Source organism: Phanerochaete carnosa, assembly GCF_000300595.1.
Source record: "Phanerochaete carnosa HHB-10118-sp unplaced genomic scaffold PHACAscaffold_8, whole genome shotgun sequence".
Classification (NCBI taxonomy): domain Eukaryota; kingdom Fungi; phylum Basidiomycota; class Agaricomycetes; order Polyporales; family Phanerochaetaceae; genus Phanerochaete; species Phanerochaete carnosa.
In genome coordinates, this window is record NW_006767635.1 from 111,942 (window position 1) to 136,296 (window position 24,355).

At 53.9% G+C, this 24,355-nt stretch overlaps 7 protein-coding genes across 7 annotated transcripts; 5 read left to right on the top strand and 2 right to left on the bottom strand.

The window, feature by feature from the left end:
• Window positions 1-99: 99 nt before the first annotated feature.
• Window positions 100-1,868, bottom strand: PHACADRAFT_260469 (uncharacterized protein). Its single transcript, XM_007398529.1, has 9 exons — window positions 1,576-1,868; window positions 1,512-1,524; window positions 1,408-1,462; window positions 1,156-1,353; window positions 1,013-1,095; window positions 854-955; window positions 745-804; window positions 266-694; window positions 100-194 (listed from the first exon to the last, which is right to left on the bottom strand). Exons 1-9 carry the CDS (start codon window positions 1,614-1,616, stop codon window positions 135-137), a joined length of 1,041 nt encoding a protein of 346 aa, XP_007398591.1. The 5' UTR covers window positions 1,617-1,868; the 3' UTR covers window positions 100-134.
• Window positions 1,869-4,451: 2,583 nt separating this feature from the next.
• Window positions 4,452-8,754, top strand: PHACADRAFT_148746 (uncharacterized protein). The gene is made up of 15 exons (XM_007398530.1): window positions 4,452-4,940; window positions 4,996-5,353; window positions 5,407-5,639; window positions 5,694-5,747; window positions 5,797-6,030; window positions 6,084-6,190; window positions 6,249-6,286; window positions 6,337-6,514; window positions 6,564-6,725; window positions 6,776-6,937; window positions 6,997-7,534; window positions 7,584-7,856; window positions 7,912-8,070; window positions 8,118-8,366; window positions 8,409-8,754. The coding sequence occupies exons 1-15, from the start codon at window positions 4,647-4,649 to the stop codon at window positions 8,634-8,636; spliced, it is 3,267 nt and encodes a 1,088-aa protein (XP_007398592.1). The 5' UTR covers window positions 4,452-4,646; the 3' UTR covers window positions 8,637-8,754.
• Window positions 8,755-8,911: 157 nt separating this feature from the next.
• PHACADRAFT_125904 (uncharacterized protein) lies at window positions 8,912-10,897 on the bottom strand. The gene is made up of 10 exons (XM_007398531.1): window positions 10,710-10,897; window positions 10,517-10,657; window positions 10,451-10,463; window positions 10,345-10,399; window positions 10,090-10,287; window positions 9,956-10,038; window positions 9,800-9,901; window positions 9,680-9,739; window positions 9,502-9,616; window positions 8,912-9,471 (listed from the first exon to the last, which is right to left on the bottom strand). Exons 2-10 carry the CDS (start codon window positions 10,552-10,554, stop codon window positions 8,987-8,989), a joined length of 1,149 nt encoding a protein of 382 aa, XP_007398593.1. The 5' UTR covers window positions 10,555-10,657; window positions 10,710-10,897; the 3' UTR covers window positions 8,912-8,986.
• Window positions 10,898-11,802: 905 nt separating this feature from the next.
• On the top strand, window positions 11,803-14,682 carry PHACADRAFT_260475 (uncharacterized protein). Its single transcript, XM_007398532.1, has 15 exons — window positions 11,803-11,935; window positions 11,981-12,063; window positions 12,121-12,245; window positions 12,300-12,407; window positions 12,463-12,550; window positions 12,604-12,701; window positions 12,751-12,897; window positions 12,947-13,058; window positions 13,112-13,225; window positions 13,275-13,377; window positions 13,429-13,653; window positions 13,707-14,145; window positions 14,203-14,226; window positions 14,283-14,330; window positions 14,385-14,682. The coding sequence occupies exons 1-15, from the start codon at window positions 11,844-11,846 to the stop codon at window positions 14,430-14,432; spliced, it is 1,854 nt and encodes a 617-aa protein (XP_007398594.1). The 5' UTR covers window positions 11,803-11,843; the 3' UTR covers window positions 14,433-14,682.
• Window positions 14,683-16,059: 1,377 nt separating this feature from the next.
• Window positions 16,060-18,184, top strand: PHACADRAFT_148756 (uncharacterized protein). Its single transcript, XM_007398533.1, has 6 exons — window positions 16,060-16,140; window positions 16,204-16,401; window positions 16,453-16,539; window positions 16,687-16,814; window positions 16,870-16,957; window positions 17,729-18,184. The coding sequence occupies exons 1-6, from the start codon at window positions 16,071-16,073 to the stop codon at window positions 18,016-18,018; spliced, it is 861 nt and encodes a 286-aa protein (XP_007398595.1). The 5' UTR covers window positions 16,060-16,070; the 3' UTR covers window positions 18,019-18,184.
• Window positions 18,185-19,281: 1,097 nt separating this feature from the next.
• PHACADRAFT_260479 (uncharacterized protein) lies at window positions 19,282-20,419 on the top strand. The gene has a single exon (XM_007398534.1). The coding sequence runs from the start codon at window positions 19,686-19,688 to the stop codon at window positions 19,938-19,940; it is 255 nt and encodes an 84-aa protein (XP_007398596.1). The 5' UTR covers window positions 19,282-19,685; the 3' UTR covers window positions 19,941-20,419.
• Window positions 20,420-21,824: 1,405 nt separating this feature from the next.
• Window positions 21,825-23,601, top strand: PHACADRAFT_260480 (uncharacterized protein). The gene is made up of 10 exons (XM_007398535.1): window positions 21,825-21,892; window positions 21,948-21,960; window positions 22,012-22,066; window positions 22,132-22,329; window positions 22,383-22,465; window positions 22,518-22,619; window positions 22,685-22,744; window positions 22,806-22,893; window positions 22,982-23,349; window positions 23,417-23,601. Exons 1-10 carry the CDS (start codon window positions 21,882-21,884, stop codon window positions 23,459-23,461), a joined length of 1,023 nt encoding a protein of 340 aa, XP_007398597.1. The 5' UTR covers window positions 21,825-21,881; the 3' UTR covers window positions 23,462-23,601.
• Window positions 23,602-24,355: the final 754 nt, after the last annotated feature.

The following is a 24,355-nucleotide window of genomic DNA, read 5'->3' on the forward strand; positions in this document are numbered from 1 at the left end:
ATTATTAGAGTCCGATTATACGTCGAATAGTCGTAGCTTCATGTCTCCCGGGTATCCAACAACAGATAATTCTTATACATGGTAGTGTATATAATTTACGGACAGCAAGAATAGTGATACACAGGCAAAATAATTTATGGAGACTCGGCAAGTCCAGCATGCTTCTTCCCCCCAAAGTCAACATGCGCGGAGATCTGCGAGAAATGAGTCGAGAACGCGTGAGTTGGCATGCAAGTCTCCCTCCGGTCATCTTGGGGCCACCCACCGGATTCTTCATCTCAATGTCATCTGTGTGCACCCACACCTGCTCCTCAACGTGCACGCCGCCAAGGTCGGGAGAGGTGGCCTCTGGCGTGCTGCGGCCGAAGCTCACGAGGGCCTTCGCGCCAAGTCGCGCGGCGGGACGGTGCACACGAGTGGCGTCGTCGGATGGGCCGCGCGTGTGCGTCGACGGCGGGGCGCGGGATCCGCTGACGCGCATGCGGCTGTTGAAGAGCACGAGGAGTGCGTTCGAGTAGAGCTTGCCGAGCACGGCGCCGACGGCGGTGTAGTACGCGCGGTTGGGAAGCGCGACGTAGAGCACGAGCACGAGCACGGCCGCGAACGCGGTGAGCGTGCCGGTCTCGATGATGATCTGTACGAGCCGCGTGATCATCGCGCGCGTCTCGGAGGACTTGGTGTTGGCGCGCAGGAGCTGCTGGGGCGTCAGCATGCGACGGGAGAGCGCGCGACGTGGAAACTCACGAGGTATGCCATGGTCGCTGCGATGACGACGTCACAGACCGCGCTGCCTACTAGCCACAGCTATGAACGCGGTTCAGCAGAATGGTGCGGCAAAAATTATGGAGCATACGATGGTCACGGAGTGTGCCCTTGCTTCCAGCTCCTCAAAGCTACTGATGATGGCCGATTGCACTCCGGTCGCAATACCGGCGGCGCCTTGCAAGATTGCCAGCTGAACGATTTAGACACGAGTCAATAGCGTCCAGAACCCGCCTAAGCAAAGACGCACTAGGCTTATTCCCGCCATCAACAGCCTCGACTTTGACAAGAACCCTATCCGATACGCGTAGTACATCTGCACAGTACAACTAACTGCCAGCTTATCATCAGGATCTACCGTCAAGACATCATACTTCGGAGCAAGAAACGCACCGATGCTGCTGAATACTGGCACTGCGAGCCATTCGTTATGCTGCTGCAAGAGCTGAGCGCTATCGCCGTAATGCCGCGCGTACGTGTCGAACGCGTCGCTTGTGACGATGAACGTCTGCGCGCTGTCAAGGAGAAATATGCCATAGACGAGACTCTTGGCAGTCCATCTGTCGTCAGGAAACGCCAAGTGGTAGAGGACTGCATTTTTTGGGATTGACTATAAGACTTGGACAGTAACTGTATAGCACTCACAAACCTGCACAGTCAATACGCCGTACAGTCCCCAGTTGAACAGACTACCCAAGAGCTACTCTGCTTCAGAAAAAACAACGAGCTATAAGCTATGCGTGACGTACGAGAGGCCCTGCACTGTGTGATGATTAGTCAATAGTATGACGTGGGAATAATTGCAGTGCGTACACGGGAGCCAAATTTGTCGGTACAGTCGCATTGCTCGCCATTAGCACAGTCAGGAGAGGGGGAGGGAACGAGCAAGAGCGTGCGCTTATGAAACCATCTCAGCCCAATTGTAATATACACGTTTCATCACGGGGGGAGTGCGCCAGCGTACCACAGCCTTGGGTCCTTGGTGCGATGGACACTGTTGGCATGGATGCTCCGCGCGCTCTTCTAAGAGCCATGTCTTCGAGGACGACGGGGATGGGGCTGAGAAGCCGAGACTTGTTACACGTCGTAGAGCGCGCTGGGCTGCGCATCCCAGATTGTGGCGGCAAGCGAGACGATGTCTCGAGCACATCCACTGATGAATGAGCTGTACGGGGGAAAAAGTCTCACATGCACAGTCGAGCGTACCCACGGGAGGCTGTTCGTCGAGGAAAGAATGTATATATGCGTACGAATGCTTTCAATGCATCAAAGTGATGTAATTTGCATGCCCCGAGGAAGGCAGAAGATCGGGGATTAGTTTCCCAGGGCCGTGGCGTTTGAGATACCGGATGAAAGCATCTCTGGGCAGTGTTCTGTGGCAATTGTGAGCTGCTTGGCAAACCATAATGGAGATCTTGTGTTACTATATCACCTGCATGCCCGCGACAGATGCTACGGTTTAATTGGAACAGTTAAAACTCGGCGTATCAGACGAGTTTCGTCCACCGTACTCTGCAGTGCATGACGCAACTCTGCTGCTTTTCCGACAGAATCAGGAGTGCCGTAGCATCAAATGTGTAGAGAGAGAAATGTGCAGCTAGTCTGACATCAGTACCGTAACTCGCCCTCTTCCGAACTCCAGAGTGATGCTGGCGAAACGACCGATACTGTAGCGCAGCACCGGTCTCGGAAAGGAATACGCCACAACTGTTTCGGGAAATTCCGGGCCATCGAACGTTTACCGCCCATGGCAGGGTTCGCCCGCTTTATGTCGGCCTCATGTTGGACTGCAACAACAGCCGAGCTGTTCCCCGTATCTCCGTCCTCGAGCCTAGTCATCTCCGTCGGTAATCCGCTGCCGGCGAAGCCTCTCGATTTCTGCGGATCAAGCTCGTGGGTGGCTAATCTGACAGCAGCAATCGTTCGGCAGGGGGACGGCGGTACTGCACAGAATAACTTTTAACCCTTCTCCTTAAAGCGTCCTCTCCTCCAGAACATGCCTCAATGCACCTCTTCTGCATTCTGAGTGATGTTTCTCTAATCATGCATAGCCCTATTCTATATCTAGACATACTCAGGATACCGAACGCATACACAGGGTGGTAAGCACGGTTTTGTTCTTGAAGAAACCCGGCCAAATTTGGGAAGACAAGAACCAATTGTTCCCCGGTGGTACATTGGGGTAAAATGGTGTGTAAATTGGTGCAAGACCAGCCAAAAGAGGCTGAAACACGATGAAACTAGCGGAAAAAGAAGGTTTGTCTCCAAGTTTTCTCGAATGAAAGCCGGTTAAACACAGGTTCTTGTTCGCCTAGCTTTTGGCTGGTTATGCAAGCAAAAAAAAACTGCACCTACCACCTAGCGATATGTGTAGCAAGTACCTGTTAGGCACGTGCGGCAGAAGTTACGTTCCTCGACTTTATTGTCGGTTAGTGGCCAGCTATCCATCATCCGGTTATTGGCACCAGCAACCGTCGGCATGAGCCTTTTTGGCAATGCATATCCCAATGTCGTTCCGACATGTGCGCAATTTGGCGGGATCTGCTTCGGGCATGCGAGTTTCCCATGACTTCCACTGTTACTTGTGGGCTGCCTGAGAAGGTCGAGCTGCTGTTCTCATACTCACACCGTGATGTCCTGGTTTTTGACAGCTTCCGCTTCCCCTCTCCTGAAAATCCCACTGCTCTGGTCTGCGATGTACCTGGCCGTACTCGCGCAGAGTTCGTCGACACCGCCCCGCGCCAAGATGAGATGAAGAAGTTCGAAAGCGTGGGAGACACGATGGTACGGAAGACGATTATGCGGCGGCCAGTCCTGGTGCAGAACGTGAGCTCTCTTATGTGATCAATGATGACCAGGACTGAGTCTGCTTAGACGATGTATAATTGGCCGAACGCGGCTTGTGAGAACGCGGTTATCCTTGCTGCGTCCTGCCTTGCGTTTTTCCCAAGCCAAATCCTGCCTGCCGCTGTTGGCGCGACACCCTGACGGCAGCAGGAACGCCCGCTTCGCCACAGCATGGCTCGTGGGCTGCTTCTTCATGCATATAGGCAGCTGCATTCGCCTGTCCCGCTGCCAAGCACTAGGGCCAACTTTACCTGGGAGCTCGCGGTCAAGAAGGGGCACGTTCTCATCACCACCGGGCCGTACGCCATTGTCCGCCATACGAGCTACGTAGGTGCACTAGTGTTATACATTGGCGCTATCTGCACAATTTCTTGGGCCGGGGAGCTGGTCCAGCGAGTGCGTCGGCTGGGACATCGCCGTGAGTTGGATATTCGCCGGGGTGTGCATCGGCTGGGCACTGGGGATCCCCATGCTGCTAATGGGAGAAGTCTGCAGGGAAGACGAGGTCCTCACGCGGGAGTTTAGGGCCCAGTGTGAGGCGTATGCGAAGCGGGTGATAAGGTTAGGGTTGGAGACGGCGTTTATGAGATGACGTAATGTCCATTAGAATTTTTACGACTCGTTTGTCGCCTGTTCCATCGAGAGCCCCACGGATGGTCATGACACTCACCTTGAATATAGCGAGCCTTTTACGCGGTACGCGTAGATATATGACTACAGAGAGTGCTCATGATCTTGCAATGCTGTCCCGACTCCCGAGTGCCGAATCTCGGTCCGTGTAGTAGGTAAGTATCACAATCTGCGACCAGCTACTAAGCACGTGCAGACGGTGCTTCTGTTACCCCAGCCAGCTTTCTATCAACTTCTGTCTCATCTCGGAGCCAGAAAACAGACGGTATAGTGTTATACAGTAGCAGTACTTTCCATCGGCTGCTCCGCCGCTCACCGACTCAGACATGTTTCAGATGGGTAGCCGGCCGCGATATATAACTAGCATCCATCGATGCGAGGGAATTTTGTGAACGTCGATTTTCACGATGGAACCACTGCCCGCTCCTCTAGACGGCACCCTTCTCACTTTGCTCGACTTTGTCGACTTTCATGCCGAGCACAACCCCGACAGGCCATGGCTGGTATATCCTTCTCCGAAATCGGATGGAGGGCTTGCGGCCGTAACGTTCAAGGAAATGGCAGTAGCCACGCATCGAATTGCCTCAGAACTGCGTCCTGGCAAACAAGAGCTTGACAACGAGGTATTTGCCATCGTTCTACACACCGACAACGTCGTGTATGTTGCAGTCATGCTGGGTATACTGAGGGCTGGGTTTGTCGTGCGTATCGTGGACTCTGGCCTACGTACACGCAATTAATGTCAGAGTTTGATAGCCTTTCCCCATATCTCCGCGGAACTCCCCTCAGGGCATCTGCCACTTGTTGCAAGCCACTGCCTGCCGCCGCGTTCTGTTTAATCCCCCAATGACATCGTTGATCACGCAAGTAAATGAAGCGGTGACCGAGAAGGGCATCACGCTTCAGCTCGAGGAGCTTGCCATGCTGCACGTCGTACTGACGGATCTTACGCAAGGGGTGTTGGCGAACGCTACTTCCTTTGAACCGTATCCGGCAAGTAGGAAGCCCGTTTCTCTAGATGATCCTCTGGTATATTTGCACTCGTCCGGCTCGACTGGACTCCCGAAGGCCGTACCATTCAAACATATTCAGGTAGTTCAGAGCCTGCGACGCAGTAAGGTTTCCTCAGCTGACAGTTCGATCCTCTTCACTCAAGAGGACTTCTAGATATATTCGGATCTGGCCGCCGCAAGCTTCGGTTTGGCGGAATGGCGTTGCCGACGTTCCACTCTATGGGTATGCTACTGCAAATTTTCTTCCCACTGTGTAGCTTGAAGCCCGTGGCGGTATATGCGCCCCAGTATCCCAAGCCGCCAGTTGTGCCCAGCCCCGCTTCAATCCTAGATGTCTGCAAGCTTGCCAAATGCGAAGGGCTCATCGCAACGCCTTCATTTATTGAGGTGTGTCCATATCTCTGAGCTACATCACCGCATTGATAAAGTGAGAATGGCTAGACTTGGTCACACTCGCCTGAGACGGTCGACTACCTCCAGACGCTTGAAGTCCTGGTATGCCCATCGTCCATGACATCCTCCGGCGAAGCTGACGTGCTGCCAGATTTATGGTGGCGGTCCTCTCTCGGTCACTATCGGCGACAAGATGGTCTCCGCTGGCGTGCCACTCTACGCGGGATTCGGAGGCTCCGAGTTCGGGAACCCATTGCTGTCCTGGGACGAAGTGCCGCCGTCGGATCTGCGTTACTCGCTCGACTGGAGCTGGTTTCGCTTCTCGAAGGTCCCCGATATACAGATGGAACCCCAGGGTGACGAGACATATGAGCTGATCGTATATGTGCGTGGTCACCTTGTTCGAATTCTCGGAGTTATGCAGAAACGCGAAATTAGGATACGGACGAGTTCAAGGTCAGGGTTGGCAACATCCCTGGTAAAAGTGGGTATGCGACTGCCGATCTGTTCGAGCGACATCCGACTAGGCCTGACTTGTGGCGGATGTGAGCGATACAAGTATAATGGCAGTTAGGACAAGTTATCTTATTGTAATGTTCCTAGCGTTGGTCGTAAAGATGACGTCATCACTCTAAGCACCGGTAAGTGATATTCGCTCAAACACGATCCATGCGAACTTACTGTTTCTCAGGCGAAAAAATCGTCCCCCTAGCTCAGGAAGGACACATCATCTCGAGTCCGCTCGTCTCGGGGTGTGTCATGTTTGGCCGCGAGCGTGAGCAGGCCGGCATCCTAGTGGAGCCAAGCGCAAGCCACGCCATTGACCCGGCTGACAGCGCCGCTCTCGCAGAATTTCGCAATAAGATTTGGTACGTTGCATCTATATCTCGAGGGCAGTGTCCCTGAATCATAACGCAGGCCAGTCGTGGACGAAGCCAATGCGCGAGCTCCGGCATTTGCAAGGGTGTTCAAGGAAATGATCATTGTCACGGACTCGGCACGGGCGTTGCCCCGATCTGCGAAGAATACGATCATCCGAAAGCAAGCTACGTCACTGTATGTGAAGGAGATAGATAACCTGTAAGGAGCACTCGTCTTTCATCGCCTGTCATGCACTTAATTGTGCAAAGGTACTCGACTATCGAGCAAAGTAGGAACGACGAAAGCATCCCTCCACCCAAGAGCTGGAACGAGGAGGTGCTTGTGCCCTGGCTACTCAAGTGTGCAAGCTCTGTAGCTTCCACGCAAACCATAGACCCCGCCACGAACCTCTTTCATCAGGGTTTTGATAGGTGAGTATTATCTTGCAGCTTCCCTTCTTTCAGCTTAAGCTCGCCCTCGTAAACCTTAGTTTAAGCGCGACGTTCCTTCGCAATCGTATCATCGGTGCTCTACACTCGTCTGACGACCCCATTATGCAAGCTGCGCTGAAGAACGTGTCCTCGAACTTCATCTTCGAGCACCCTGCAATCAACGACCTCGCCGCCACCTTAGCTTTGTTCGTGGTTCCTGCCACTATCAACGGCCACACATCGACAGTTGATAGGCTGAAAGTAGAGGTCGAGGCTCTCATTGCAAGATACACCGCGGACATACCTCCGGCGAAGATCTCCAATGCAACACCAGAGGCCGGTATGCCCGTGGTCTTGCTGACTGGGTCAACAGGAAACATAGGCTCGCACATTCTTGCCCGCCTCCTGTCGGAGAGCCGGATACAGAGGGTGTATGCGCTCAACAGACCTTCTGAAATTGACGCCGCGACTCGCTTGAAGACCGCCTTCACCGACCGCGGCCTACCCGCTAAGCTGCTCGAGGACCCAAGGCTGATCTGCATAGAAGGCGAAGTGTCCCGCGACCACTTTGGGCTCGACGAGCAGGTGTACCGTGAGGTACGTTGCGTGTGAGCTCTGCGGGCGGCGTCTGATGCGATATTTATAGGTTATGCGGTCCATCACGCATATCATTCACAATGCCTGGATGGTCAACTTCAACCTTTCCGTCGAGACGTTCGAGAACCACATCGCCGGCGTTCGCAGGCTGGTCGATATATGCGCATCTTTGGATCACCGCGTGAAGCTCCTCATGACGTCGTCCGTCGGCGTTGCGCGCGGCTGGGACAGCAGCAAAGGCCCCGTTCCGGAGCAGCCCCTTCCCGAGCTGAACTTTGGTGCCTGCAGCGGGTATGCCGCGTCGAAATACGTGGTCGAGAAGGTAGGCGGCCATATTTATCGGGCACGATGATATACCCACTGAGAATGCACCACAGATACTGCAGGCAGCCAGGGAGCGCGGCCTGGCGGCAACAATTGTGCGGATGGGCCAGGCGTGCGGGCCTAAAGATACTGGCGCGTGGGGCACGACCGAGTGGTTCCCGATCATGGTGAAGTCGAGTATCACACTTGGGCGTCTGCCCGCCACGTCTGGGGTATGTCCGCCCTTCAGATCTCCCTTCCATGCTGACCATGCCATCAGCCCGTCTCATGGGTCCCGCTAGACGCGATTGGAGGCGCATATGTCGACTGGATCCTAGACGAAGCACTCCTGCCCGCACTAGTGAACGTTGTCCATCCGCAACCTACGTCGTGGGACGTCGTCTTGAAGGGCATACGCGAGGCGCTTGGAAGCGACCTGCCCACCACCCCATACGCAGAGTGGCTCGCTGGGCTGGAATTGCACGCGGACAACGCAACACTTCAGGACCTTGAGAGCCTCGTAAGTCCTGTTCGCCATATTGGAGCTATGAACTCATGATTGTCCTACTAGCCTGCGCTTAAGATCTTGGGTTTCTTCCGCAGCCTGGACTCTGCGAATCGCGGACTAGTTGAGGGCGTCCCGGACGTTGAGGGACCAGTCAGCAGCGCGTTTGACACCGCGGACCTCCGGCGATCTAGCCCTACTATGCGAGAGCTTCAGCCTATGTCTGAGGAACACGCGCGCTCGTGGGTACGATTCTGGAGGGCTAAGGGGTTCATAATGGCAGCGAAATCGTAGAAAACAAGGCTAATGGAGCTATTCAGAGCCAGATAGAGCTACACAGGAATACATGGTAGCTCTTGCCCGAGTCTACTTAGTGAAACGACTGCATGCCTTTCATGATGTGTCGCCACACCCGCCGACGATGGAGACCACCTAGTATTCTTGCCTCGTCAAATAAGCTCTCTGTGCACAAAAACCGGGGAAAACTGTGCATGCGGAGCCATCTTTCCGATCTATGGTCACGTATAGCAAAGTCGTTCGCGCATACTTACGTAGTGAATGTGAGAAGGAGTGCGATGGCACCACAAGTAGAAAGATATATCTCCGCGATCGCATCAGCAAAGTCGAACTAAGCGCAGAGGGCTTCAATCACTGTTATCTACATTCTTCCATAGGATAAAGATAGTCGTTGACGGACGCCTTTTGTGAGGGTACCTAGTAGAGCGAAGAGTAAGATCCGTTGAGAAGTCGCTGGGTAGGCCGGTGACAAGCCGACTCACCTGCCGCTCCTCCAAAACGACCACTCTAGGCCGGCCTACGTCGTGCACATGATCGCGGCTAAACAAAACGTCAGAATCGGTATCGGCAGTCGTCCCCTCCGAAGAAGGCACATAAAATCCCATGTCCTCGTTAGTCGTGAAGCGCCCTGTCGACCGCGTGCGATCGTTCCGGCCAGCTGCGGACGTGCTAGCAAACACGCCGGCACGCCCGCCGACAATGCGAATGCGGCTGTTGAAGAGAACGAGGAGCGCATTAGAGTAGAGCTTCGCAAGAATCGTTGCAATGCAGCTATGATAGTCGTCGTTCCGCAGCGCAAAGTAGACGATGATATCGATGGTCGCGGCGACAGCTAGAGGCTCCTAGAATTAGCGCGAAGGACATCTATTAGAGAGGAGAGAAAGCGCACCTGTCAGCGTGCCGGTCTCGATAATAAGCCGAACGAGCCTGTTGATGATCGCACGCGTGTCTGTCCCCTTGATGTTGTGACGCAGCAGCTGGAGATGTACAACGGACATCAACCAGCGCCAGACTATTACGTGGGACGGCTCTGCGCTTACCAAGTAAGCCATCAGAGAGGCAATGATGATGTCGCAGAGTGCACTGCCCGCGAGCCAGATCTGTCGCAGGGAAAGATGAAGTGGGTGCTCAAGAGGACGAGAGGTGAAAAGGAAGCGTACCCCGGTGCTGACGACTGCTTCCTCTTGCAAGTCGATGAAGCTCCCGGCTATTTTTGCCTGCACACCCGTCACGATTGCAGCCACGCCTTGAGTCAGGGCAAGCTGGAAAACTCGATTGTCAGGTAGAGTAGGTCCATATACCTTCACCTCTCTCACCGCAGATATGAGGAGTTGTAGCACTCGGGAGCGGGATAGGATGCCGATTCGGCGTGCATAATGCATCTGGACTGCGCAGCTCACTGCGCGAGACGTGTCAAAATGAGAAGACGAACTGCGAAGGAGCAGCATACCAATTCCACTGAAGATGGGCACCGCAAGCCACTCGGTTTGGATGTCTACAAGGATTTCGATCTGCCCGAAGTGCCTCGTATAGGCGTTGAACACGTCGTTCGTCACGAGTATCGTCTGAACCGTGTCGACGGCGAACACGCCGTACACTAGACTCTGTGCGACCCATCCGTCGTTGGGAAAGGAAAGATGGTAGATATCTAGAGGAATCGGCATAGGCGGCAGCGCTATGGAAATGACAGGAAACTGAGACTCACAAACTTGTACGGCTAGCGCGCCGTACAGACCCCAGTTGAAGAGTGCGCCAAGGAGCTAGATAAGAGGGTTGAAAATTCAGGCTATGAACTGTTTGAAAAATTATACCACCGGAGCAGCTCTACGGAAGCCGGGTGAGCAAAGAAGAGGTCCGACGCACATGGTGTATCTTACATTGTGGCTACGTCGGCTGGTACCGTTACTATAACCATTGATATTCACCGTGGCATTCGAAACACGAAGCAGCAACTTCAGCGTGATTTGGAGAGCGAGAACCTGGTATAGCGAACAGCCAATCCAAGTCGTCTTTCAGATCTGCTTGTTTACGGTCAATTCTAGCGATCTGTTTGGCACGGAATTGACCCACCAATACGCTCAAGTAATTCAATACTTCGGTCTAGACAGCTTGTAGCTACTTCTAAGAGCTAGAAGGTCACAGGGGATGATATTCCGTGCAAACCGACAGACGCTGCGCCTACTGATCCGGAAGTTGGGTTCTGACTGCAGCGCTCATAACTCCGGTCTTGCCTCGGACTGGGAAGCTAACCGCGCTGTCCAGGATGGGTTAGCCCGCACTTCGTGGGTAGAATCATATAACGTACATGATAGTTACCAGATGCCCTTGTAAATTTCCATCGGCTGTACCTGTTGGACCCTACCGGGGGGCCGTATTCCATAGCAGGTGGTGCCTCCGAAACAGAGGCACCCTGTAAATATCTGAGTGGCCATAGCTAACGCGGTTAGTCTATGCTTTATGTGTTATTAAACCCACCACTTGCCTGCCTGCTCATGAATCCCGAGCTATAGCGGCTAAGTACTAGTCCGGCAACGAACACATACGGCCTGCGAGCGTTCCGACAAGGGCATGCCAACAAGGGAGGTAATAACTTGCTATTGACATTGAGAGTGGCGCCAGTACATAGCTTGTATGGTCGTTCTAAGAAGCTCTACGTAGGAGGTGGTCAAAAGGAGAGTGAAGCATTTGCATGTAGCGTCCCGAGCATTCCCGACACTGAGGCGGATCAATTGATTGGCGCTAATGCTTGGGCGAATGATTTTTTGCTTCAAGTTCGGCTCTCATGCCACTTACGAACCATTCGGCTCATGCCCGCAAACCTGGGCGAGAGATGAGCTTCCAGAAAGCCGCAATGCAGAGCAAAGATATTGGTACGCTGTATTTTTTTTTCTATTCATGACTATGAAGGAGGCCGAGGATGAAATTCGCCCGGATGTTCGAGGCTGTACTATGCACCTTCTGAACGATCTTCTCAAAGACTTGAGGCGAAATTCTCCGGTACAGTAGCAGAGCTGAAGTGTGCGAGATTGTGGGTATGCCGTGCGATCCGATGAAGCCCGCATATTGCCGTTCTGGCCGTGCATCTTTTACTTGATCGTGCGAACTGAGAAGGCACTTACAGACGTCATACTCGATACAAGGACTTGATACGGGCCCTCCAGGTGACTGTCGAACCACTCGCAATCTTTGAAGAGAACCATCAAGATGCCAGTGGTAACATACGGACAGCTAGCCTCACGTAGGCTCGACTACATTATCGTCGGCGGTGGGACGGCTGGTTTGACCCTCGCAGCTCGGTGAGGATGCACGCTGCGAGTCAAGATGTGTTTAACTTTGTACAGACTGACAGAGAACTCGAATATTGTTGTGGCAGTGCTCGAGGCAGGAGAGCATCACGCATCTGCGCCCGAGATCGATGTTCCTGGTTAGTTGCCCAGACTCTTTAGTAGCTTGAGTCTCACTCAGAGATTGTGTGTCTTAGGCTATATAGGTCGCGCCATAGGCATCCCTAAATACGATTGGGCCTTTACTTGCGTCCCCCAACCCCGCGCAAACAACAGGACCGTCCCGCAGCCCCGCGGAAAAGGCCTTGGCGGATCGTCTCTGGTAAGCAGATTCCACAACTGCAAGCTGTGGGTCGTTTTCTAACCGACTTCACAGATTAATTTCTTGGGAATGTTCCGTCCCTCCAAGGCGGAAGCGAACGCTCTGCAAGAGTTAGGCGCTGAAGGCTGGAACTGGGAATCGATGCTTCATTACCTGAAGAAGGTACTGTCATCTGGCCGGTAATGATTCGTTCTCTGATTAGACTCATTTTTTGCAGAGCGAAACCCTTCAGCGCAAGGATCTCTCGCCATCAGATGCCGCAAAGTACGCAGCGGACCCGGACTCCAAGTTCCACGGCAGTGACGGTGCGCGACACGCGCCCTTGCGTCATGCACCGCCTGATGAGCATTTCACGTAGGGCCAATCAAAACATCATTTGGTACAACGTTCTACGAGCTGCACGCGACCCTGTATGATACGTTGCAGAATTTAGGCGTTCCGCGGAATCCAGATACGGTTCGTGATCTCATGCATACCTCGTTCAGCAGCTTACATTCGCAAGCAGGGAAACGGGAGGAATGACGGGTCTATGATGTCCTTGATATCTGTCGACGCAACTACGGCGAAGCGATCCCATGCCGCGTCGGCGTACCTAGAGCCAAACTTGGACCGCGAGAACTTGCTAGTGCTTACTGGTGCGCATGTAACAAAGGTTAGTCACTGACCGCCTTCCTCATCGAAAGTGTCTTAAATGCCTTCAGGTAATCCTTGGTCAAGAAGGCGTCTTGCAGAAAGCTATCGGGGTCGAGTTTGTCAAGGACGGCATCGTCCTGCACCTCGACAATGTCCGAAAGGACATTGTACTTGCTGCAGGTGCTAACCATCGTTATTCTCTGTGTCGCATAGAGGTCTGAACTCTCTGTTAGGTTCCTATCAAACGCCACAGCTCCTGGAGCTGTCTGGTATTGGAAACTCGGAAATACTCAAGCAGCACGGTATCGAAGTCAAAATCGATTTGCCTGGCGTGGGAGAAAACCTTCGTAAGCTATCAACCAGCGCTCTGTTACTCTGGTTTTCAATAAGTTCTAGAGGATCACGTTGGAATGACCACCATTGTTGAGATCGAGACCGACGAGCGAACTGCGGATGACCTTGCCGACCCTGTTTTTGCTAAGGAGCAAGAAGAACTATAGTAAGTTGCGCCTCTCCTGGCACTGTTATCTCATTTAACGGCGGAACGCAGCAAACGGCAACAGGGCTTATATGCCACCATACCTGCGCTGGCGTTCGCATTCCTCTCCGCAGACGCTCTAGGATCTCCAGAAGACATCGCGAGCTGGCAGGCACATGCGTATGCGGAGTGCACTGATGCATTGGCGAAAGTGCAGCCCGCGCTGCGCTCGGGCCTCGAGAAGCAATATGCAATCCACAGAAAACTCTTTGCCGACAAGGAGCAGGCTCAAGCCGAGTGCGTCCCCTTTCTTCACCTGCTGCGTCACATATTCAACTTGCATCTCGCAGACTGCTCATGTACACCGGCCGCCAGCGCATGCCGACCGCGCCGCCGGCAGAGCCGGGGAAGCGCTACATGTCGCTTGTATGCGCGCTCTCTCGGCCGCTCTCGCGCGGAAGCGTGCACATCACGTCGGGTGACCCGCTAGCACCGCCACGTATCGATCCGAACTACTTCAGTAACGATGCCGACTTAGCGCTCCTCGTGCGTGTGCTGCAGTACGGGCTTAAGGTATACGCGAGCGAGCCCCTGAGCCGCATCGTGTGTGCACCAGTCATGCCATCCAAGGAGAAGCTCGAGAAGGGGACGGAGGGACTGGTGGAGTATATCAGGGAGAACTGCAGGCAGGTGTACCATCCTGTGGGCACTGCAGCGATGATGCCGCGCGAGGATGGGGGAGTTGTGGACTCGCGCTTGAAGGTGCATGGGACGACCAACTTACGCATCGTAAGTGGGCTTCCTACTAGCACTGTATCTGCCTCACGTTGCTTTCTCTTTCTTCAGGTGGATCTCTCTGTATTACCAATGGTGAGTTGCCGTGCTATCGACATCTAGCGCGAAGCCCGTGCTGATTAAGCCTGCAGGAGTTTGTCTGCCATACTCAGTCTGTGGCGTACGCCATCGGCGAGAAGGTGTGTAACCAACCTTATTTACCCTTGTGCTGTGGAAGACTGAAATGTGCATAGGCCGCGGATATTTTAAAAGCGGAGCTGGGGGTGGGGAAAGTCTTCTAAGATAAGATTTCTTGTCTCTATGTCATCATATGTGATCATGTTGAGCAGCCAGCGCGCGGCTCAAGTTGGATGCGCTCTCTGATACCTCGGGCGTCAAATCTTCGAGACAGCTGACGCATTCTCATTGGCCAATAATCTCTCCCTCACGGAGTCAACCGTTACCAAAGGCGGGCGGCGCGTTCTTATTCCTCATTTTAACCCTCTCTCAATTCTCTCTGCTTATGCGTAGCGCGAGTTTTTCTCCTGTAACCATATAAAATTAACACCATCCGAATGTTGCCTCCATCTCGACTGGCCGTGCCTTCACCATTACTTCGAACGATTTCTCCAGCCTGCTGCTCTACTTCCACGCTTCAATTTTTGGAAGTCCGGCGTAGGTTCCGTCATCCGAGCGTACCATAATGGCTCGTCTGTGAGACTGCTCAGCTTGATCATGAGTGTACTGTATCAGTACAGCCAGTCCAGCGGTGGGTGCGACATGTGACGGTAAGCCACCGGTCCTGTAGAGTGCCGAGCTTGGCAATGATTTGTGACACCGGTCAAGAACTTTCCGATGGTCAAATGGCGGTGGCCCAGGCGCCCAGGCGCAGAAGACCATCGACCGTCTGCACGAAAAAAATGGTACGTTTTCCATCTATCACATATGCACATCTGCAAGATCAAGATGCTCCTGGTGAGGAGCCTCAGCCTTGGAGTGAGGTCTCGCTGTGACAGACCGCAAGACGTGCTAGCGCATGGCAACAAAGTGAGCTGTCCGACGAAGCTCGCCATGAGACTAGATTGCAGGAGTAATTGAATATTTGGGTTTGCACAGGTTACCTCCGATCCAAGCGAAAGTTGCTGGGACGAGGCGGTACCCACAAGAGATCTGTGCTCTTAAAAAGATGTCTGAAGACGCCCGGGCCGAAGGATAGGCGCTGAGCGTGCGGCACTGCCGCTCCGCCGCAAGAACTCCAGACTCTGGAGCTGGGTATGTGGCAATATAAGTAGTGCTACAGGACTGCAGAACTTCTTGCGCGGAATCGCGCTTGGCGTTCTAGCGTTAAATACCACTGGCAACTTACTTCCGTGATCGTGCTTACTAAGCGGCTAGTGCTTGGCTCATATGAGACGAACGCGATCTGAACGAACGGTCATCCATCTCGATATCACAATCGTCGCGGGGGCGCTGCTGTGGCGACGGCGCAATGGAGGCACCTGCTGCGCCTTCACCGCCGCTTCGAATCATTTCCCTCCCAGGAAACCATCGTGTGATCCCAGCCACCAGCGGACACATCGCCATAAACGCTCCTACATCCAGTGAGGCATTGGCGACCCCATAATTGAGGATAAATATCAGCGAGATCAAGTATGTGCTATGAAAGCGTCTGATACTCTCGATGAAGGCCGTATAAGACCCGGGCTCTTGGACTCGGAGCATTCCTCCCATTCGCTCACCCGTTTTGCACATCTAGGATAACACTGCTGGCCGTCAGCACTTTTTACAATGGCGAAAGTAACTGTTACACTCCCGGTGAACATAGCTCCTATGCAAGTCGTTTCGCTGTCGCCTTAAGTCACAGCCACTGACTCGCTACTGGCAGCGATGGCCCAATGGTGAGCAAGAGCATGCTGTGTCATGATATGACTTAACATTATATGTCAACTTTGCAGCTTCTAGGATATCTCTTTAACTGGGGTCTGTTCGGTGTTCTATCCCTGCAAGTCTGTGAGTGCTGATGATGATTTTAATTCCTAGTGCTGACTCGGAGCTAACGATGTCTCGCGGCAGACTTGTACTACATTGCCTTCCCAAGGGATCGCTGGACATTGAAGACTCTAGTCTACAGTGTCTATGTCATCGAGACGGTACAGACTATACTTGTGACTTATGACGCTTTCAATGAGTACGCGTCAGGGTTCGGGAGCTTGGAGGCCTTAGACGCGGGAGGGCTTAATTGGATATCAGTGCCTATCTTCAGTGGTATCGGTAAAACATATTTCACTAAGCCCCCCGCCACATGCTCATTCTAGATGATAGTGAGTGCGATGGTGCAGATACACTACGCTTACCGTGTCAGCATTGTCTCAGGCTCAAGAATACTCGGCCTAGCCATCTCTGTAGTAAGTCTCAAAAAAGATAATATCTTGGTAGCTTGATGCTCAAGGTACTTCAGATTGCACTACTTCAGGGCTCCTCTGCAATTGCTCAGGGTACTCAAGCACTCACCATTGGTAGTATTGCGAATCTTGCCACTTCTACAGCATTTATCAGCTGCGTCGTACGCCGTCCGCTCCGTCTCCGGCCGTCAGAGCAACTGTGCTTATACTGTCGCATTACAGATATGGCTCGCTGCTACTGCAGTTTGCGACGTTATCATCGCCGGATGCATGACGCTTTTTGTACTTTGTTCTCCGCGTCGGCACCAACATGCGTACTCATGCTGATGCTCGGCAGCTTCTGAGACATGACATTATGAACCCCGAAATGCACGCCCTCATAACAAGGCTTGTCCGGCTCGTCGTCGGGACGGGCATGCTGACAGGTGCGCACTCTCTTCTTCGCAGCACCTATTCAAGAAGTTACGAACGCTGATATCTTTTTTTCACCCTGCGCGCCAGCCCTCGCGGCAACGGTAGATCTGGTCCTTTTCCTCGCGTTCCCGCATAAAACATACCACGGCTGCGTCGCATTGACACTCGCGAAGCTATACTCGAACTCACTACTCGTGCTCTTCAACAGCCGCATCCGCATTGTCGGCGGACGCGCTCAAGCTTCTGAGCTGGTCGGAGACGGGAATAACTCAATGGTGGTGAAGGGTCAGCTCGGTGTCGCGAGCATGAGTCGGTCCAACCCTTTCGCGACTTACGCGGCGCCGCTTGGCGGCGTGCATATCCACGAGGAATTGTGAATAAATGTACAATTTTAGTCGATACAGATGGAGAACTCTGACAAGCAACAAATTCGAGCGGCAATGCGTCCTCAATAATTGTTCACGGATACAGTATAGGACCACTCCTCGGGACACCTGATCAACATTCGCTTCCCCTTCGTATATTCCTCGCATATAAATACCAAAGAAATCGCATTATATTACTACAACATATGAAACACCTCAGTGCAAAGCTACAAGGTGAAAAGACGAAAACTGAAGTCAAGGCGAAGGACACAAGACGGAGGTGGTCCAGGACAGCGGCTACACCGTGACTAATGTGACAAGAGTGACAATTTGTGACCTGTACCAGTAGTCCATTCCTCCTCTGTCCACAGCACCTAACCCACCAACACTAACATCATTTTTGCGCCCGTGCGCCAGCCCTCGCGGCGACGATCGACCTGGTCCTTTTCCTCGCGTTCCCGCACAGAGCATATCACGGCTGCATTGCACTGACACTCGCGAAGCTGTACTCGAACTCGCTGCTCGTGCTCTTCAACAGCCGCATCCGCATTGTCGACGGGCGCTTACGCGCCTCCGAGCTGGCCGGAAACGGATCCAACTCAATGCTGGCGAAGAGTCAGCCCGGCGTCGCGGGCATAATTCGATACGACCCTTTCGCGACTCACGCCGCGCTGCTCGGTGGCGTGCATGTTCACGAGGTATTGTAAATGGCCATACACCTCTAGTTGATATAGACGGGAAACCCTGGCGAGCAACGAGCCCAAGCGGCAGCACGTCCTCGACGACAGTTTTGCGGATACGTTCTGTTATTTATTGTGGCGCTGATACACGTACAACATTAACAGTCGAGAAATAAATCTGACGAAAGCTGTCATTAGCTCATACGTTTCAAAATAATCGCGGAAATAAAGCCACTCACAACTGGAAGACTACTCTTCACATGCCTCCCCACACCGGGCCCCGGCGTAGGCTCGATGTAAGTTAATGACTCCGCCAGACGGTGCGCGTGCTCGCAACTCTGCTCGGGTTTCGTTTACTCATGCAAGATATTCTCGACTTGTTAGAGAACTTACAATGCATGGGCCACTCAAACCGCATTCTCCTAGCTGCAGCATGGAAAAATCGTTTGTGCACTTCCAGAGTATGGAGGAGAATGATCACTTGAGATTGGGATTAGCGATGGTATGACCCATGTAGCCTGAACCGTACCTTTCAGTCTTTCATCCTAACTTGTGAGTGGTAAACACGCGCCTGGGACGTCTATGTCGAAGATGGAAACAGATTCAGTGTGTGTGTTATAGTATCAGCACGCTAACACTAGAATCTGTGGTCGACCTGCCTCGTAACGGTTGGCAAAGAGATCCGTAAATGCCTCAATGTTACTCACTGTGTCACAAGCGTCGGACAGGCGGAACAGTATTTTCGGGTTTAATTCTGATGGGCACGGTGAGAGACACGGTGCCCGTGCGGCTGTCGCCAACCTCTGAGGGACGGGTGTCTTAGAGTCGAGAATGAGCGACGAGAGCGATCCGATGAGCCCAACAGGCGGGCGCTTCTCAGGGGAATCGCGGTATTTCCTTATTAGAAGTACTAACCCTAACCCCCACTTCCGTTAACCCGACTGGCGTAGCCTTCAAATTTCAAGTGCCTCAGACCTCTTGAAATTCATCCGACAAAGGGTACTCATGAGGCAAGATTTCTGCATTCAGCCTTTGCGAACGAACGCTGTGCTTTTTGCTTGAAGTAACAAGCATGACTCTGACCAATGTGCTTGCTCATCCCGGAACTCCCGTTGGCAGAAGGTGTCGTCTTCGCTGGATGAGAAAGACTCACGCGACGCCGTCATAGCTCATGCTTCACCTCCGCAGCTTATCACGAAACGTCTTTGGAGTACCTCGTTACAGACATTGAGTACGTACTTCCTCTGTCTATAAATTGCAAGTGGCCAATTAATCAGTGTTCGTTGCGCTGTAGCTGGAAGGCGACTCTGGTGACTGCATCACGCAAGGCCCAGGAGATATTGCTGTGTATGAAGAAGCTTTCGTTGTTGCGATTATAGGGCCTTGAGAACCCACGGTTCTCCGTTCTCAAGTCCCCGCATTCCGGAACTGACCGTGGATCAATTGGCAGAAGAACTGTTCATCATCACCCACACTGCTCGCCTCTTCTGAGTTCACCTTGGAGATAGACATGCTTGGGCTACATGACGCCGTCAAACCCACGGATCTGATACTCGAAAAAGCACCAGATCTACGACTTCGTGCGCACTACCGTTCCTGGACTGACGTGTATACACGACTGAGCTAGACCGCACCCCTGCCCAGCTGAGGCGGCATCTTTGAAGCTCATTCAGCATGCATATCGCCTTTCTTTGATGCTCAGGTCGCAAGCTCCTCATCTCGGCACTCTTGTCGGTTGCGCATTTGTCAAGATTGGTGCGTTCGCAACAGTGCGGCTCCTGACGTCCGCATTCCCCAGCGCTCCGCGGTCAATGGGGTTGCAATACACCCCATCGCGCCGCGCCTCAAGCCCACAAGGTGCGTATCGCTTTGACATTCAAGTGATGTACTTTATCATACCTTCCGCCCCTTCCGCCTTCTGCTTCGAGGTATATGGGTTCCAGAGCTAGGTGCGGAGCTGGCATGTGTGGCGCCGTTTGGCAGCGAAGTACTACAAGCCGGATAGGCGACGGTTTGCTTTTCATTTGCGTTCGTCAGCATCGCCACAAAAGGCTGTGTTGCGAAGGCGGATCCCGCGATGCACGACCACGCCACGGCAGAGCACACCTGACAGCCGCGTCGGGGACCCTATGGAGATGACTGTTGCACAGCCCTCGGGACGAGGGTGCCCACGACGCGGAACGAGTGACGGGCGCGCAAGACGCGCTCCCGGCGGATTCCGTCGGGCCCGTCGTCTCATATACGGCCGATTCCCAGACAAGCTCTGTCGGCGCGGACGTGTTAGGCTGGGCAACGGGCGTCCGCGATGTCGCCGGAGCGATCAACTTGGTCGTCGTGGTCTGCGCGTTCCGGTCTCTTCGCATCGTCCTAGCGCGGAGAAGCTCGTCGATGCCTTTTTTTCTTGTTCTTGCGGCGGACGAGGCCCGGTGTGATTTGCCAAGGCAGCCTGCGCCTCGGTGCGCACGGAGCGTTGAGAAACCTTGCGGGAGGCGCTTCGATGCAGAGGCCACACCTGGCGCGGCTGATGGGCATGCCGAAGGCCACATGGTCGCGCCGAGAGCGTGCGCGACGCTCGTGCTGAAGACGCAGAAGAAGCTCGCGGCGTGGGTGGGAACGGCGCGAGCACGCTTAACTCGCACAGGTCCGGGGCTGGCGTCGTTGTACGGGCTGCTGTGCGGGATCGGTGAAGTCTATCAGAAAATTTATCGATGGGACAAAGCTCCGTGGGGGTTACTGTGCCATCTGCCCGAACATCAGAGGCGTGTGCATGTTGATGAACGGATGCCTTGGGGGGAAGGGCAGGCGTAAATATAGGCGGACCCCAGATTCTCGAATGCAATGGAAGCCGCATGGTGCCGGAAGCAATTGGATGACTCTCCGGGGTTCATTTTTAGGAAGGACATTGCTGATTGGGTAGTGTGCTTGCGCAAAGTTTCTCTGATGATGTGGAGCGAAGGTTCGTGTTGGAAAGCGGTCACAGAGGATCCGCGCTCTCTCAGCAACGAGGCGTCCCCCAACAGATGCTCAGGGGCCAACGAAGGGAGAGTAACTCGTGATAGCTAGATGGAAGAGGCGGCTTTGTGGCAACCAAAGAGCAGGTGTGGAGAAGGTTGTCAGCCAGCAGCGACAGCGTGCGAATGGCCGCTCCGCCACAAGGGATTCGGAGAGCGCCGGGCGTGGTGGCGACCGATCGTCTTGATTTACCCTTCAAATTGCCCTTTGTGCATGTCGACAAGCCATCGCAGACGCAACAAAGTAGGGAGAAGTCTGCGCTAATGTCAAGGGTTTGGGGTGGTCCCGGCCCCATGGTATGATCGCACATAGCGGGCGTATCGCCCGAGGATGCGCTATAGGGTAAACGCGCCGGTGGGGAAGTCGCTTCAGCCACCAGGAAATCCGGCACTAGCATCGCATTGCAAGATGTGGAGTACGACGGCTTTGAGTCAACCAATGGGGGAGCGTGGTGTCCATCAGGAACGGTATGGCAAAGTTACGCTCCCATGGAAGGAAAGAACGCAACGTAAGTCTCACGGCCCATGCATTGTTCGCAGAGCTCGTAGCTCGTTCACGTCATGATTGAGGACATGATATCAACTGCACTCCTTGCCGTAACGGCGGACTGCCTCTCTGGGGCGTCATGTTCCCAGGCCCCGTCGACCCGCCGCAACTGTTTCTTCTTGCATCGGACTGCAAATCGTCGCCGGTTTAACAGCCCGGGGAATCAGCGAGATCAGGTTCAGAAGCTTCAGACGCCTCCGGCGGGATTCGCATAAGACGCAGCCAGACGCCAATTACGCCCTCCACTCCAGCCCCCGGCACATCCAGGCGTGCATCGCTGAACAGCAGAGTCGTCTACAATGTCGACTGTAACAGAGACCCTTCCGGCGGACATGGCTCCCCTGTAAGTCGCCTCGCTGTTCGTCCCAGGCTATCTTCACTAAGTCGCCGTCTGACAGCGCCGGCCCGTTGGTAAGCATTAGATTGCCGCATTGCGACTCCGGCTCACAGCGTTTTCAACAGCTCATAGGATACCTCCTCAACTGGGGCTTGTACGGTGTCCTGTCTGTGCAAGTTTGTGAGTGTTAGGGACACTTGCCGAATCTGCAATGCTGAATCAACAGTGGCCGTGTCTCGTGACAGATTTGTACCACCTTGCGTTCCCGAACGATAGTCGCATAGTCAAGACGCTTGTCTACGGAGTTTACCTCATCGAGACAACACAGACAATCCTTGTGACTCACGACGCCTTCAATGCGTATGCGAAAGGCTATGGGGACCTGACTGCACTCGGGTCGGCGCAGTTGGAGTGGCTGGCAGTTCCCATCTTCAGTGGCATTGGTCAGTTCAACTTTCGTCGAGCTTGTTACTGCATGTCTTATCCAAATCAATAGTAAGTGCAACAGTGCAGATGTACTATGCCTATCGCGTTACCATTCTTTCGGGTTCAAGGTTGCTTGGCATAGGCATCTCTTTGGTATGTCCCAGGATTACGACTCTTTGATAGCCTGATGCTCAAATTGCTTTAGATTGCACTGCTTCAAGGTGCCTCTGCGATTGCTCAGGGTGCTCAAGCATTCAAGATCGGAAATTTTGCGGACCTAGCAACCAAAGCATTTGCTAGCTGCACGGTGCGCCACCTCCCACATCTCTAGCCATCGGAACGAGCACTAAACGAATGTGCGCCATATCTCAGATATGGCTCGCTGGTAGCGCAACTTGCGATGTGATCATCGCAGCATGCATGACGTATCTCGTAAGCTCGCCTATGGTGCCCTCCACACATGCATCCGCCGACGCCCTGACGCGCGCTCCAGCTTCTGAGGAAGGACACCAAGGTCCCAGAGACGCACGCGATCGTGACGAAGCTCGTCCGGCTCATCGTCGAGACCGGCATGCTGACAGGTGCGCCCTCACCTCCCCTCTCCCCGCCATAGCGCACGCACGCCGACCACGGTCTCTCTCTCTCTCGCGCGCGCGCACGCCCCACCAGCCCTGGCGGCGACGATCGACATCATCCTCTTCCTCGCATTCCCGCACAACTCGTACCACGGCTGCGTCGCGACGACGCTCGCGAAGCTGTACTCGAACTCGCTCCTCGTGCTCTTCAACAGCCGCATCCGCATCGTCGGCGGACGGAACGGCACGTCGCACGGCGTCGTCGCCTCGTACAGCTCGGGGCCGGTGAAAGGCGCGCCCGGCGGCGCGACGGCGGGGACTGGCGCCGCGCCGAGCACGTTCCGTGCGGTGGACTTTGGATCGTGTGGGACGACGACGACGACGACGTCGCTTGGCGGTATGCACGTCCATGAGGAACGCTATATCGACACGGACCCTGAGTCGATACCGATGGAGGACCAGGTGCGCTCTCTCTCTCCTTTTTTTGTTACAGCAGAGGCTGGTGACTGACGTGATATCGACCCGCCAGTCGTTCTCCGCGAAGAAGTCTGCCGGCCTCACGCTCGACGTCTAAATGGGGCTTGCGCTTCGCGCCTCGTCCCGCCATGCCGCCACCACCACCTACCTCTCCCCATGCTTGGGACATCTTTAGCCAGGGCGCTTGTTTATGATGACTCTGCCATTGTAATGATGCTGTAAGCTAGTGCATGTAAGACCAGGTGTAATATATGGTTTTGAGAATATCGCGGACTTGGCAGGGACACCTGACCTGCGTTCTTGCGCGGGAAATCTGTGACGCAGCATATCCAGACCTGACATAAGCAACTGAATCTGTCATTTGCGTCGGGACCAAACTGTGAATTACATACCTTGGTGCGCCCTTCAGTTGCTGTGACCGGGGCCTTCAGTTGCCCGTTAGGCGGCCACGGCCGAGTCCTGAGGCCGCGGCCTGAACCTAGGATTCCGAGATGGAGAGCGTGCGATGGGACCACGATATGTGCTGATAATGGCAGTACAGAGGGCTTTCGGGGGGGGGGGGGGTACACAGCTGCACGGATGAGACTGTGGAGCTCAAGATCTGGCAAATTTTGGGATCCGGACTATCGTGATCTTTGAGGCTTGGTTTTTGTCTGAGATTCGTACGACCGAAATCATGATTTTGTGCAATGCGAAATCCGCCCCGATCCGAGATCTCCCCGCAACAGAATGGCGCCCACAGAGCCTCAGAGCTCACGTTCGTTCGTGTTCGATACATAAAAGTGCACATTGAATGACGGGAGACTACAGTAGAACATATGTATAACCTAGGCTGCAGGATATTGAGCCATGGCGGATGCTGGAGCAGCAGGCTGCGGGATGGAGAATGGTCCATCATCAAGCTCACTGGTACCTTTGCCCCCACAAGACCGGTATGCTGCCAGTATCGTGGTCATCCTCAAGGAGACCACTGCATCTCCAAATCAGGTTC